Source organism: Trichosurus vulpecula, chromosome 2 (assembly GCF_011100635.1).
Source record: "Trichosurus vulpecula isolate mTriVul1 chromosome 2, mTriVul1.pri, whole genome shotgun sequence".
NCBI lineage: Eukaryota > Metazoa > Chordata > Mammalia > Diprotodontia > Phalangeridae > Trichosurus > Trichosurus vulpecula.
This window is the reverse complement of record NC_050574.1, coordinates 425,473,409-425,488,615: the sequence shown is the minus strand read 5'-3', so window position 1 is coordinate 425,488,615 and position 15,207 is coordinate 425,473,409. Positions and strand designations below refer to the sequence as shown.

Here is a 15,207-nt window from a genome sequence, read left to right as displayed (position 1 = left end):
AAGTATACATAAGAAGCATTGCCAAATACATTACAAATGCTTCCAAATTGTCCTTCATTAGGTTGGAATACCCAGCGGGAAAAAAGTCTTTTTCCTGGATCAGTTAAAAGGAGGAGTGGGCTATACTCTTTTTTATTTTAAAGATAAAATCAATGCTGTAGCTAATAGTCAAACCTGGACACTATGAACTCTCCTACTTTGAGGAAATCTCCCAACCTTCTAACAATATCATATACCAAATCTTCATGAAATTTTGACCCACATTCAAATAGGTCAAAAGATGGTCTTCAATCTTCCCAGCAAAATACATCATAATTACGCTTGGAAGAGACTGAATATTACAAAGATGGGTTTGAAGCACATAAAACTAACAGATTTCAACCAAGTGGATCTGGAACTTGGTGGGTGTTGTTTCTGAATTTTAATTTCCTTTGTGGCATATCCATTTTCATTTTTCCTTCAGTTAGAAATCTGTGTGTGTGTGTGTGTGTGTGTGTGTGTGTAGCTAATAATTTCTACTTTCTACAGGATGCCTTCATTAACCCCTCTTAATTCTTTCCCTCTTTTAATTATTCCCTATTTATCCTGTGTTGAGCTTGTGTTGTATATATTTGTTTTCAGGATGTCTCCCCCATTTGATTGTAAGCTCCTTGAGGGCATGGATTGTACTTTTCTTTTTGTATGACCAGTGCTTAGCAGGATGCCTACAACATAGTAAGCTGTTAAATGTTTATTGAATTGATGTAAAAGATCATTGAAGGGAAAAATAGACCCATAAAGGAAAAAAAAATGTTTTTATTGGGCTTGACAATAAGTGTCGTCGTGAGTAACAGGCCATTTTACTCACACACCTGTGGAAATGGTAAGTACTTTAGGGTATCTGTAACTCATTAGCTCTACTAGGGTAACATTAGCTTTGATGCATAACCATCCCTGAATTTTCTCTCTTCTTAGCCCCGTGTGCTTAAAGGCCCCAGATGAAGGCCTGAACTTGTCAATTGTGCATCCTCTAATATGAATTGACTTCATCAGATTTCTTTATTCCAAACTACCAACCACACTAAGGGAATAAGAGTTTTTATGGGGAAGATTAAGAAGGATGGAGGAAAGAGATATAATTCCAGATCTTGGGAACTTTTCTGGGAACAAACCTGAGAGCAACATTAGGGTTGTACATCTGTGTGTTGGGGCTGGAGGAAAAGGGAGAGAAAGCTGACCCAGAAGAGTATTAGGGCACAAGGTACTTATAGGTGAGGAAAGGAAGTATTAATGAGTGTAATAGGATTATAGAATGGGAAATGGGAGGGCACCAACAACAAATTTTCTCTCCTTTGAAATTTTGCTTATTATTGGCCCTGTCTCTTTTTGTGGTTCTAGAACTAACTCTTTGATTGTGTACTCGTGATAGCAAAATTGTGTAGCTGAACTGAAATGCAGGTCCACCTGTAAAATCTTGTAGTGCATTACAGATACAGAACAGGTACTTGAGTTCCCAGTGCATATGGTTTTTCATTGTGTGAGAGATTCACTTCTCAGAGATATCTCTTACTATACCCCTTCCCAAACATTCCCTTGATATCAACATTATAAATGTCATACACAACAAATTTAAGCCTATTTTGTTTATTGTCAATGAAAATTATTTAATAGCTTTCTGAAACTGATTTAATTTCAAATTCCATTATTTTACAGACTTTCGGAACTTGACAAAATACTGAAAAGTCTAAGTGAGGTAATCATGATTATTCCCTTGGTTTATTCATTAGTGTGGGTACTTGGGGTGGGGGTGAGGTGGAGAGGATAAGGGATATTGTTCTACTATACTTCTGGGAAGATAGATATCACTCTCATCAAATTTTCAAAGAATTGTTACATAGAAAGAGGATTTGATATGTGTTGCTCCAAATAGCAGGACTAGCACCATTAGATAGAAGTTCTAGGGAGATGGATTTGAGCTCAATATGAGAAAAATCTCCCTGATCATTTGAGTTGTCCAACAGCAGAATAGACTGATTTGTGCAGTAAAGTGTATTTACATACGTATACATATGTTTTTATACATATACACACAAACATATACTATATACAAATTTTATTATCTTTTGGTATAACTACTTTACAATATATATACACACACACATACCTACAGAAATATATGTGTACATATAATTATATATCCTCATATATATGTGTATATACATATAAAAATATGTGAATAAATATAAATATACATAAGAATTTTATTATCATCGAGTTCTCCATTATGGAGGTATTCATGTAGAACCTGGATGACTGTACATTGGGGTTGCTTTAGGTAGCTAGAGTAGATAACCATTGCAACCGTTGCATTTCTTAGATTCTATGTGAATTTTTGGGTTGAGGTACTTGACAGATTTCATTTTGCCAAAATAACATATTTTTTCAACTTTCAGTCTTACTTTATAGCATGTGATACACTGAACCAAAGGTCAGTATTTTTTTTAAAAAATTACTAAATTCTATTCTTCAACTTTTAATAAAACATAGAATACTCCCCCAGTCCTGGTTATGCCTATTTGTCTCATTGTTAATTTAGAAACAACTAGTATTCCAGGGCAGCATGCAGAAGTAATATTTTAGATTAATGTATTGTCATTCTTCTAAAAGTTTACAGATCTTTTCCATATATTATCTCACTCCTCTTTAGAGCATAAATCAAAAGTAAAGAGGGATAAATAGCTTTATGCCCTTTTTACAAGAATGAAGCACGGAGGTTAAGCAGGCCACTCAAAGTGTCGTAGGTATTCTGCAGATGAGCTAAGAGACCTAAGTTCAGGCATTTTGATTACCGTCTACGTCTGGTCCCATTGGTATAAATAAGGTCATCTTTAGCCTTGAGTGCAACCAATGGTAGCAAAAAAAAAGAAAAGAAAAGAAATGTGTCTGGGCACTACTGGAAGACCAAGGCTTAACAGAGGAGAAGGAAAAGTGGAAAGTGAAAAGGAATAGTGAGGAAGGAGAGAGGTAAAGAGGAAAAAAGTAAAGATACATCTTGCTAAGCATCATAGCATCCCTATAGAAGTTATTTAGGTATTAATCTGTACTACCTGTCCCTAAAGATATTCCTAGATTGGGGCAGCTAGGTGGTGCAGTGAATAGAGCACCAACCCTGGAGTCAGAAGGACCTGAGTTCAAATCCAGCCTCCAACACTTACTAGCTGTGTGCCTTAGGCAAGTCACTTAACTCCCAATTGCTTCGCTTTCCCCCCTCCAAAAAAAGATATTTCTAGATAAATAATTCAATAGTTTAAGGGTAGCAGTCTCAATATATCTGGACCATTTGTGCTAGCAAGAGAAATAGACCTACAGTATTATGTTTCATTTATTTTGCCTCTAAATAGGCATTCATGATGCTCTGCCTTAAATGGAACAGCATATTGACACCTCAGCACTATATTATAATAATATAATTATGGTATGTAGTATTACATTATATCAAATATATGAGAGGCACCCTAGCACAGTAGATAGAGAACCAGATTCCAATACAACAAGACCTGGATTCAAGTTCAGCCTGTGATACATACTGACTGAGTAACCCTGGACAAATCTCAACCTCTCAATACCCTGGGAAACTATAAAACTAAGATGCAGAAAAACAGCTGCCAAATACAGTTCCCTCACTGGGAGCTCACTACACTAATGCAATCTTATCGGGGATTTATTCTCCCTCTCTCCTTCTCTCTGCCTCTAACTTTATCTCTGTCCTCCTTCCATCTCTCTCTTTTGTCTCTCTGGCTCTGGCTTTCTCATTCTGTCTCTGTCTCTCTCTGCCTCTGCCTCTCTATCTCTGTCTCTCTTTGTCTCTTTTCTGTCTCTCCTTTCTCTCTCTCTCTCTGTCTCTGTTCTGTCTTTCTGTCTAGGTCTATCTCTATCTCTGTTTCTGCTTCTCCATCTCAGTTTCTGTTTCTTTCTTATGTCTGTCTCTGCCTCTGTCTCCCTGTTTCTCTCTCTTCTGTCTGTCACTGTCTCTCTCCGGCTCTGTCTCACTCTCTGCTTCCCTCTCTCTTCTGTCTCTGTCTTTTCTGTTCTGTCCATCTGTCTCTGTCCCTCTCTTCTGTCTCTCTCTACCTCTGTCTCTCCTCCCTCACTATTTCCATACATACACACTTGCGGAAAGCAGATAGATAGATAGATAGATAGATAGATAGATAGATAGATAGATAGATGGAGAGAGAGACAGAGAGAGAGAAGGAAAGAGAGAGAGAGAGAGACAGAGAGAGAGAGAGAGAGAGAGAGAGAGAGAGAGAGAGACAGAGAGAGAGAGAGAGAGAGAGAGAGAGAGAGAGAGAGAGAGAGAGAGAGAGAGAGAGGCAGTGAGATGGTGGGAAGAAAAACTCACTGAACAGGGAGCCAGAAGACCTGGTTTCAAGGTCAGTCTCCACTATTTACTAGCTTTATGACTTTAGGTTAACTTTGCTGAGCCTCCCTTACCTCATTTTAAATACAGAGACTGCATTTTGCACCGTATCTCACAGGACTATAAGTGAACATCAGTGAGATAATGTACATAACCCTTAAAGTGTTTGTAACCCTTAAAGGACTAAATAATTGTAAGTTTTTTTATTAGACCTGTAATTGTATAAACACATGCTGCTAGTGGTTGCAGTAATATTAACAGCAGCAGCAATAATTGTAGTATAATTATTATTATAATCAAGCCTTTTCATCTGAGCTAAAATAAAACAAAAAAAATGCAAAATCCCTTCAGTGACCAGCAGAACACCAGAGGTATTTGAAGAAACTATTGTTTTCCATGGGAAATCTACCAAATCTCTGCCAAGCAATACCTTTCATTACCACAAGAAAAATGTGCTTTGCTAACTATATGCATATCTACATTTATATATTTTATATCCATGTAAACATACATAAAAGTAGAAGGAAAAAACATTGTACAAATTTCTTCTCACCATCATTAGATTCGAAAAAAAAGGTCAAGAATATGCTTAATGTGGCTAATGTGGAAATTTGTTTTGTATGACTATACATTTTTTTCTTTCCTTTTTATTTTTAGTTTACAACACTCAGTTCCACAAGTTCAAAATTTGAGTTCCAAATTTTCTCTCCCTCCCTCTCCTCCCCTTTCTCCAACCTCCTGCCCCATGACTATACAGCTTTGTAATAGGTTTTGTTTTTCTTGTCTCCTCATTGGATGGGGAGGGAGAAAATTTGGAACTGAAAAAAATAATAAACTCTCTATGCTTAAAAACATTTAAATATATATTATATATATACATATATATAATATAGACATATGTGCATTTATATTTCAAACTCCCCCACATCCTGGTTAGATATGCAATTCTCTCTTTTTGATTTCTTTCTACACTGTAGCACCTCAAATTGTACATTCACAATAAAAGTGAATGTGACAGTGAACATCTGCCCCTTGCTATTTACCTTAAAGAGAACAGAGATTCGTCAAATCGGTAGGTCATCTTTATTCTTATTGTGCTATTCATTTTCAGATTGTTTATTCCTCTAAGAAAACTTGTGTTATAGAAAGCATCATAGCATGTTGAGTAGAGTGTTGGCCTCCACACCGGGAGGTCTTGATTCAAGACTGACCTCTGACATCTATTGGCCCTGTAACTGTTATAAAGCCACTTAGCATCTTAGCATACCAGGCAGCTCTCTAAGACAATAAATTACAGAGCAGATGCTGACCTACATTGTTAGAAAGAATTTCTTCACATAGGAGTTCCCTAAACTAATGAAATCATGGGTCCAGTTCCACTTCCTGTACACTTATTTTAACTATGAAAACATAATTTATATTTCAAATTGTAGGTGGAATAAATGTGATTCCTTTGTACCATACACAGTTGCTGGAGGGAAATAAAGAGTTTTTCATATGTCCATAGAACATGTGCTAGATAGCAGGTATGTTATTATTTTTAAAAATGCAACTAATTCCAAGGAAAAAAGCAGGCTACTAGAAGCCATTTTATATGGTCAATCAATCAATAAGCATTTATTAAGCACAATTGTGTGCTAGGCTCTAGGAGTACAAAGACAAAGCCTACATTCTATCAATATATAACCTATTTCTGGCTATTACACTACAGATTGCTATATCTTAAGGCCTAATGGAGAGGCAATCCGGAATAATGGGTAGGTCACAGGATGTAGTATCAGAAAGACATGGATTTAAAGCCTGCCTGAGACACTTGTTGGCAGTATGACCCTAGACAAACCACAGAATCTCTCTATGCCTGTTTCCTCATCTATAAAATGAGGGAGTTGGTTTCAGTGGTCTCAAGGGTCCCTTACATCTCTATATCTCTAATCTTGTGAGTAATATTTGGTGTAAACAATGGTGTTTAATTCAGAATGGTTATGAGTTCATATTCTTTTCCTTCTTGCATAATTTAGAACAGTGCTGTTGCTCCTTCAAGACACACTGCCCTTCGAGTCCCAAAGAATTAAAAGAATTGCAATGGTATGTAAACAGAAGTTCTATCACTTTCTGTAACAAAAAAAGAATATCTGATTTCATTCTTCTCTAGTAACAATGGGTAAGAGTTTCTGGAATTGCACATTAAAGTAATTTAAATTTAAAATGATACTACGTGGTTGTCTATGTTGCATGAGTTCTATGACTGTCAATTATCCACTGATACAGGCAGCACATAGGCCACATTATCCAAAATCATGAATAATCCAAAAGTCATTTATATTCAGGATTGGAATGTAGCATGATGAGGAAATGAAAAGACCCATCTACTTTATGTGTGACAAATTTCAAAGAGTACATGAAAGCCTTGGGTTCCCAAGTGTGCTATCTTCAGCAATTGCTGTAATGAAATGCAAATGTCATTTACGTGTTGTCTGTATGCTAGAAGCCCCTTCTTCTCTACACTTTAGACCCTGGGGGTATCTATAGAGGCTCTAGGACTGGACTGGAGGAATCATAGCCATTCTGAGAAGTATCCACTATAATGTCATGTGGGTCTTATTCCAGAATTGCTTTAGGAAGCAAGCAATTATATAATTATATAATGAGAAGAATATTGAACTAGGGCCTGCCATCTGCGGGGGGTGGCACTGTGTGTGCTGCTGGAGAGTCGGGCCAGGCAGGAGAGTATAGGACAACTCCATTTATTGAGCAGAAGCGGTCAGTTTATATACTCTATGAAATCAGATAAGTGGACCAAGCGTTGCATTGCTTTGTTACTTTACTGGAACACGGCTCACATAGCCCATGAGACATGTTGTTACTTAGTTCTATAGATGATAACTTTATTGAAACATTACTGTTCTTTACCATGCGGATCACAGCTGCGAGGGTGGTTCCAGACCATGTCCTCTTATCTTTGTACAGTCTTGCCTTGCAGAGACCTTGCCTCAGGTGGCCTTGCCTTGCACAGGCCTAAGAGGCTTAAACAAGATATAGCTGGATCTCCACATGCCATTCTACACGTACTCAGGGACAGCTAGAACAGGCTCAGGCTTAAAGGAAAACCTGGCATGTACCTTTCTCACCATGGACTGTCTCAGAGCTGGCCCTCTACAAGGGCCCTAGAGACCTACTAGCCAACCTGGACTCTGGCACTAACTACCATTTCTTCATATGTCAAAAAAGAAGAATGATGACTATATCATATATTGAGATCAAAGGAGATTTGGTTATATGGTTTGGACTTGTAATTTCACTAGTGTGGGTGATCTCCTTGTTGAGATTCTTCCTCTTTCAATACAGATTGCTAACTGTTTGGCAACTTACAGTTACTTAGGTTACTTAAGTTACTATGTAACTTAACAGTTACATAGGTATATATTCTTGTTGGATCTTCACAAGAAATCTATAAGGTAGGTACTAGTATTATCCCATCTTACAGATGAGGAAAATAAGACTGAGAACTTAAATGACTTACCCAGAGTCACTTGGGCAAGAGGTACTTTACTAATAGTAGTATTATATTCACATTAGACATTTTGGATCATGGATTTAAAAAAAAACAAAAATAATAATAGCATTTATATAAAGTTTGTAAAACACTTTAAAAAGTATTTTATATATGCATACAAATATGTATTTAAGCATATATATATCATTAATTTATGTAACATTAATTATGTAACATATGTATTTAAGCATATATAAATCATTAATTTATGTAACATGGTGTTGAAATGCTGTAGCTCAAAGTGAAAGCCCTGAGAGCCTGAAGGATTTGCATGTGAGCTTAGCTTCACAAGCATCATTCTTTAAGCAACCAAGCACAATATAATGGCTGATATAATGTGTGGCTACTCTTGAAAGAGGGAAGCATGTGGTTGCTCTTTGAGTAATTAAGCATACGCCAAAAATGAAGGGATTGAGGGGGAAAGAGGCAAAATACATGTGTGTTTTGTTGTTACTTTCACCTGACTGATCCATCAAAACATTTGGGAAATAGTAAATAGCCAAGGCTTATGTGGCATGTTAAGGTTTGCAAAGTGCTTTATAACTATTACCTCATTTTATTCTCACTACAACGCTGGGAAGTAGGCGCTAGTGTTATCTCCACTTTACAGATGAGAGGCTAAAAAGACTAAGAAATTTGCCCAGTTCAAATGCCTAAAAGCAAGATTTAACCTCTGGAGTCTTCCTTACTCCAAGTACAGCAATCTATCCTCTATGTCACTTAGCTGCCTCTAGCTTTGGTTCATTCCTCTGAGTGTTGGGGTAGAGGGAGCAGAAGATGTAGGAATAGAGGTTGGGCATGACAGAATTCTACCAACAGCACCCCCCCCCCAAACTGTATTAGATTTTAAGAGGGCCCAATTGGTTTACAAAATGAAACCTTCAACCTTGGCTCATGCTGTTTTCTTGGATTTTTTTCTTTTTTCTTTTTTTTTAGTGCTCTACAAGACCTACTCATCTGTCATGATGATACCAGGCATCTACCCAATCCAGTTTTTCCTTCTCCTGTCAAATCTATTCCAACTTCTCCTCTTGCTACGTTTTCCTCTAAAATTACTCCTATTTTTATTCCTCCAAACATATCAGCTGGGAATGGACTTAGTACACCTTTCATTCAGTCTGCCACCTGGGATATTCATATTTCTCCCACTCAACCATCCAGTCAAATTGTCACTGGGCTGCCTCAACCAGAGCCTTCTACATCAACCACTCCAGAAACAATATCTTCCTCCATAATACCTTCTATTAACTCTTCAGTCTCATCTACCACCATCTCTACTTCTGTTACTGACCCCTCAACAAGCCTACCTCATGGTAAGTATGGAAAGCCAAGCTAAAATTATAACATAAAATACTGGGACTGTTAGCCTGCTGGATAGGAACTTTTGTGATTAAGCCATGCGGCTCCTTTCTTGAAGGAACTAGATTCCATGGTGATGTAAGAAATGATTATTTCTTTCTTATATTTAATACTAATTATTTTATTGGAACCAAGGCTTTTCCCCCTTTCTACTTCCTCATCCAGAAACTAACCAGTGTGAGAAATCTTTCTAAAGTACTTACCCACCCAGAATAGCTAAGATTTAATCAAAAACCATAAAAGAAATTCTAAGTTTGGACTAATGGGTGCACTCCTGCTCATTGTGTTTACTCTGACAGGGCTGGGAAAGTGTTGATTCTCCCTTTTGTCTTTGACCAAGATTTGGGTGATCCAAGTCAGGTACCCCAAAACTGTCACTATAATATTGTAATATTCATTTTCTCATTGTTAACCAGAGTGGATGGCCACCGTCAGGAAGACCTGCCCTTCCAAAGGCATATAAACTGTGAGCCCGTCCCCATGAGGGGTCTTTAGTCTAAGAGAGACAGCTAAATCATCATCCTTTTATTAAAATGCTGGCACTATTAATAAAATGATTAAATTAATCCAGAAACTATGTCTCTCAAACCTTTTTAAACACCACAGCTTATAGAATGTTGAAACTGGAGTTAGGAAAAAATTAATTTGAATCCTGCCTTAAATGCTTACTTGCTGCATGACCCTGAGTAAATCATTTAATCTCTCTTAGCTTCAATTTCCTCAACCATCAAGTAGGGCTAATAACAGTGCCTACTTCACAGGGTTGTTGTGAAAATAACGTAAAGTATAAAATATAGGTAAAGCTCTCTGCAAACCTTGAAGTATTATGAAAATAGCAGCTATTATATCTTCCTACAACCCTGAAAGTTTGTCCCATCACACTTTTTAAATCTTCTTCCCATGAAATCATCCCTAAAATACAAATATAGCTGAGTTTGATTTGTTTCACCAAGGTAATAGAGAAATCGTCTTGAGGTGAAGCGACACATCAGTTGACAAGAGTGGCTATTGTTCATAAGGTTTCCTTTTCCTCATGAGGGAAAGGGAGAGGCAAAAGTTTATAAATGACTATTTGAAAAATCCCAAGAATACTCTTGATCTGTGAGAGCTATTAGAATAAAAAACAAATGTAAAAGTTTGTCTCCTTGGCTGTTTATTAAGTTGCAGAAAAGAGAAAAAGGAGGCAACAGAGCAGGGAAGAAAACCAAAAGCATTGTGAATATTTTCCAGATTTTAAATTTAGTGAGTGACAGTTAGACTTTCCTTGGGGAATTTGTTCCATTTGGTGGATGGAAAACAAAGCCAAGTCGTCCATCAGCACCAGAGAGCTTAGCAGGGAAATAAGAGTCAATTGTCCTATCCTCTGAGCTAAATGTACTAACAATTGACTCACAAATCAGAGATGGAAGAGACCACAAGTTTCCTCTATCAGTGTTTGATCCTGCATGAAATCCTGAGCTTCTATTGATAACTTCTGATCCTTCTGATCTATAAATCCTTCTTATTTGCCCTTTTCTCTTTTAACAAATGGGCTTTAGAAGCCAAGAGAATTTACAGGCAACTTCACAAAAGTGAAAAGATCCAAACCAGCAGAATATCAGCACAGCTAGGTAGCACAGTGGATAGAGTGCCAGGCCTGGAGTTATTTTCCTGAGTTCAAATCTGGCCTCAGACACTTACTAACTGTGTGACCCTGGGCAAGTCACTTAACCCTATTTGCCTCAGTTCCTCCTCTGTAAAATGAGCTGGAGTAGGAAATGGCAAACCACTTAGTATCTTTGCCAAGAAAATCACAAATGGGGTCACGGTTGGACGTGACTGAAATGACTCAACAACAACAACAAAGCAGGATGTCAGCCAATCAGTCAATAAGCATTTATTATGTGCCTACTATGTTCCAGGAATTGTTCTGATGTTCAAGATGTTCATGAGGTGGCACAGAAAACACAAAAATTCAGTTCAAATTAAAGAAAGTTAAAATGCGTCATGTGATCTATTACCTTTCCTGGGTCATTCTCACTGACTTTAAAAGTTAACCATTTGGGTACTTTCAAAATATTCTCAATTATACAAGGTTTGCATTGACCCAGAGGAGAAAAAACCCTATATAGGTTTAACCAGTATATATAAGTACACAAACAGTTCAGGGTCTCTCTTTGTGTGTGGGTATGTCTCTCTCTGTCTCTGTCTTGGTCTAAGTCCCAATCTCTCTCTCTCTCTCTCTCTCTCTCTCTCTCTCTCTCTCTCTCTCTCTCTCTCTCACACACACACACACACACACACACACACACACACACACACACACACAAAGAAGCTTTTACTAGATTGCAAACTTCCTAGAGACAAAGGTAATATTTCCTTTCTGTTTTTCCACAGTGACTTACACTAGGTTGCTAAATTAAATTAACTTGAATGCACACTCGAATACATAAGTGTTAATTGGATCACAATGTTTCTAATGGAAATGAGTGTGGATTTTGAAATGTCTATTCTACCTTCCACACAGAACCTACACCAAGAGATCTGCCATGACAGAAGTGTGCTGCAAAATTTTGTTCTTCATTTATCCATTTAAAACAAAAAATATCCACATCCAGAAAAAGAAATATGGTGTCTGAATGCCAATCGAAAGAGACTATTTTCTCTTTTTGTTTTGTTTTGTTTTAGGTTTTTCTTTCTCATGGTTATTCCCATTATAATTCTTCTATATGTCATGACTAATGTGATAATATATTTATTAGGAATGTATATGTAGCGCCTAATATCGGATTGTATGCCGTCTTGGAGCAGGGGGAAGGAAAGGGAGGAAATTTAAAACTTATGAAAGTGGATATTGAAAACTAAAAACAAATTAACTTATTAAAAATTTTAAAAATCTTAAGTCACCTATTTTTTCTTCACCATAAACTCAGCTCCTTTTAAGCTTGCTGTCAATGTTACCACCAGAACCCAAAGAAAACAAAAATATCCTTTTGAATGTTAAGGGTTGCAAACCTTTATCTATTTCCAAGTGTCATTTCACCCCAATTCCCCTTTCTAAGACTTCCACAGTCCCAGGCCCTAGCTCCATCCTACCTCACCGCCAAGTCAAAACTTGCTGCCTGCTCTTCCTGGCTTTGGGAAGATCACAATAGCTGCTATGTGCCAAGGGATATAATCACCTCCTGCAATACAAATCTTAAAGATGTCAATAAAAAAGAGAGTGGAGAGAGGGAGGAGAGAAGACAGAGAGACAGGAATCCCAAAGCCCAGATAATTAGTCAGGAGGCACAACTTTCCAAGAACTCTCACATGTTGCCAGCTTCACTGTTCAACATGTCATAATTCCTCATGGCAAAGAATGCTATACCATGAGCAAAAAAAAAAAGTTTGAGAACCACTGACCTGCACACAGTATATTCACCTATAGAATCATTCCAATATTTGTCCCCATTCGTTCCCCTAAGAGATCTGTATTCCAAGTGACTTATCTCACTATTGTTGGGCCATTTCCTTTTTCTACCCCTTCCCCATACCCTAAACTACAGCTGAGTCAATTCCCTAGCTCTTAGTGAAGAGAATGTTGCTCTAATGAAGACTATAATCTACTTTCCTCCAATTCACAGAGAGTGTACTGACTCCTTTCCTTAACATACAGAAGGAGTAAATAGTGGGTATAAGCAGCAATGAAAGGACTTGGAGAAAGCTGTGTAGGGTCTATCTAGCATCTGGGTAGTGGGTAAGGAAGAAGACCACTGCCCTCTCCTTCCAGTGGTTGACTTCTTGAGAACAAAGTAGAGTACATTAGGCCATGAAGAATGGTGAGGTTCAGCCACGTGAAGTACAGAGGAACTGTTTTCTCTGGTTCCTCCCAGAATCTCACTTTTCTTTGGGTCATAAATGGACATCTGTTCCTGCTGTGTTTAGCCAAATTTCTGATGATTATTTTTCACTACTGCCCTATGTGATTATTGCATTAAGTGAAGATTTGTTTCTTTGCCATAGAAAATTTTACCACCAGCAGCATAAGTGCATCTGAAATTGAGAACAAAGTATCTCAAATGGAAAAGTCTCTGTCCTCAGACAGCTTGGAGCCTAGCCTTGCGGAGGAAATGATCCGTGAAGTGAGCAGACTCCTCCATGCCCCACCAGCCCTGCTCAACCCTTTGTCTCAGAGGTATGTGTTTGCTTCCAAACTGACAGAATCCAGGTTACTTCTTCAGGAGATGAAGAACCAATAAATTATCTTCTGTACCAGTACTCAATCTGTAGATTGTACTCAATCTGGATATCTACAGAAACACAGTCTCCAGAGCATGAGAAATGATAGTCTTACTCTAATCTATCCCCACACTCAATCTGGAAGATGGCACTGAGTTTTTGCCTCTGGAGGGGTATTAACAAGCTGGTCCCTTCCTCCTCTAAAACACAATAAATTTTTACCCCTTCTAGTTCTAAAAAGCTGAAGTGTATCCAAAGGATATTGAAGAAACCCAAAGATAGCATAAGAAGCAGTTACAAGAACTAGGGATGTTCAATGTCAGAGAGTTTTCTAGACCCAGAGACAGACCTCTTGGGAAAGGCATAACCACCAATGAGGTCAGAGACAGGAGGCCAAACTGAAAGTAAACAATTGTATTAGCATGCTAAGAAAGAAGGCAGATAGCAGCTTTAACTTCCTAGGATACCTATTTGATTTTTATAACTTTTTAGGCGTACTTAAGTACAAAGTCAATCAGTAGCATTCTGTGACAACTTCGGATAGATAAGTAAAACTTTTCACAGGAGGAGGAGTAGAAAAAGGGGGAATCATCCAAAGGAGAAAAGCAGGACTTCTAAGGGAATATTTGCCATGCAGCTGACAAGAAAGCAAAAGTTTTGTTCAAGTGTAGGAGACAAAGGGAGGTGACTAAAAACTTCTACAATTGTGAAAGAAATCCTTTTGGATAGAAATGAAGGGTTGAGGTAACCATTCAGATGAGACTGAAGGTATGTGTTTCTTATCCAAGGACAACAAATAGTGGTTACAACAGTGGATAAAACTAACCTCTTTACATAGCTTGTTTAATTTTATTCCTCTTTACCTTCCTCTATGAGGCTACCAGGTGGTCAGGGGATTTCTACACTGTTAGTCCATCAAGATGCGATATGATTATGGTTCCAATTTTTCCTCCAAATTAAGTTTGACAAGAAAAGACTTGGTGTTCACATATTTGTGTGTTGGGGTATGGTAGGGTGAGAAGGAGACATGATCAATGTCTTCAAATATTTGAAGAGTCTTCAGGTGAAAGATTGTAGGATCAAAGAATTAGAGCTGGAAGAGATCCTGAAAGCCATTTAGTCCAAACTCCTGGTTTTACAGATGAAGAAACTAAGATCCAAAGAGATTGAGGGACTTGCCCCAGCACGTAGATAACAGGCCTGAGACTTGACTTGATATAGGACATATGACTACAAATCCAGCCTTGTTTGTTGTTAGAGGTAATTCATGCCCTCAGCTAGGACTGGTCTAGGTGACCTTTGACACCTCTTCCAGTTTTGAAGCACTGCTATCCGGGAAAGTGAATTCTGTTTAAATTAATGATGTTAGAAACAAGGAGGATTTGCATTTTGAACTGTCTTCTCTTCTATGATAGGTTGTTAAAAATAGTGGATGATATTGGCTTGAAATTGAATTTTTCAAACAAGACCATCAGTTTTACCTCACCTTCTTTGGCTCTGGCTGTGGTCAAAGCCAATGCCAGCACCTTCACCAAAACCACTTTTGCTGCCCAAGATCCTTCAGATCTTCAGGTAAATACTACCTTGATTTTTATTTAATGTGGAAACATTTTAGCTTATCTCATTTTATTCCAGTACAATTTTTACTTCAATATGATTTGAGGTGTTTTATTATACTTAATATTTGACAACATTT

General features: G+C 37.7%; 1 protein-coding gene across 1 annotated transcript in view; it reads left to right on the top strand.

Annotated features, from left to right (window-relative positions):
- The window catches only part of ADGRG2 (adhesion G protein-coupled receptor G2), a 106,582-nt gene that overhangs the window by 58,404 nt on the left and 32,971 nt on the right, over nucleotides 1-15,207 (top strand). Inside the window, 8 exon segments of the mRNA XM_036745032.1 lie at nucleotides 1,693-1,732; nucleotides 2,433-2,467; nucleotides 5,377-5,471; nucleotides 6,418-6,484; nucleotides 8,889-9,265; nucleotides 11,423-11,431; nucleotides 13,296-13,467; nucleotides 14,927-15,083. Of these exon segments, the coding sequence (XP_036600927.1) occupies nucleotides 1,693-1,732; nucleotides 2,433-2,467; nucleotides 5,377-5,471; nucleotides 6,418-6,484; nucleotides 8,889-9,265; nucleotides 11,423-11,431; nucleotides 13,296-13,467; nucleotides 14,927-15,083 (952 nt within the window).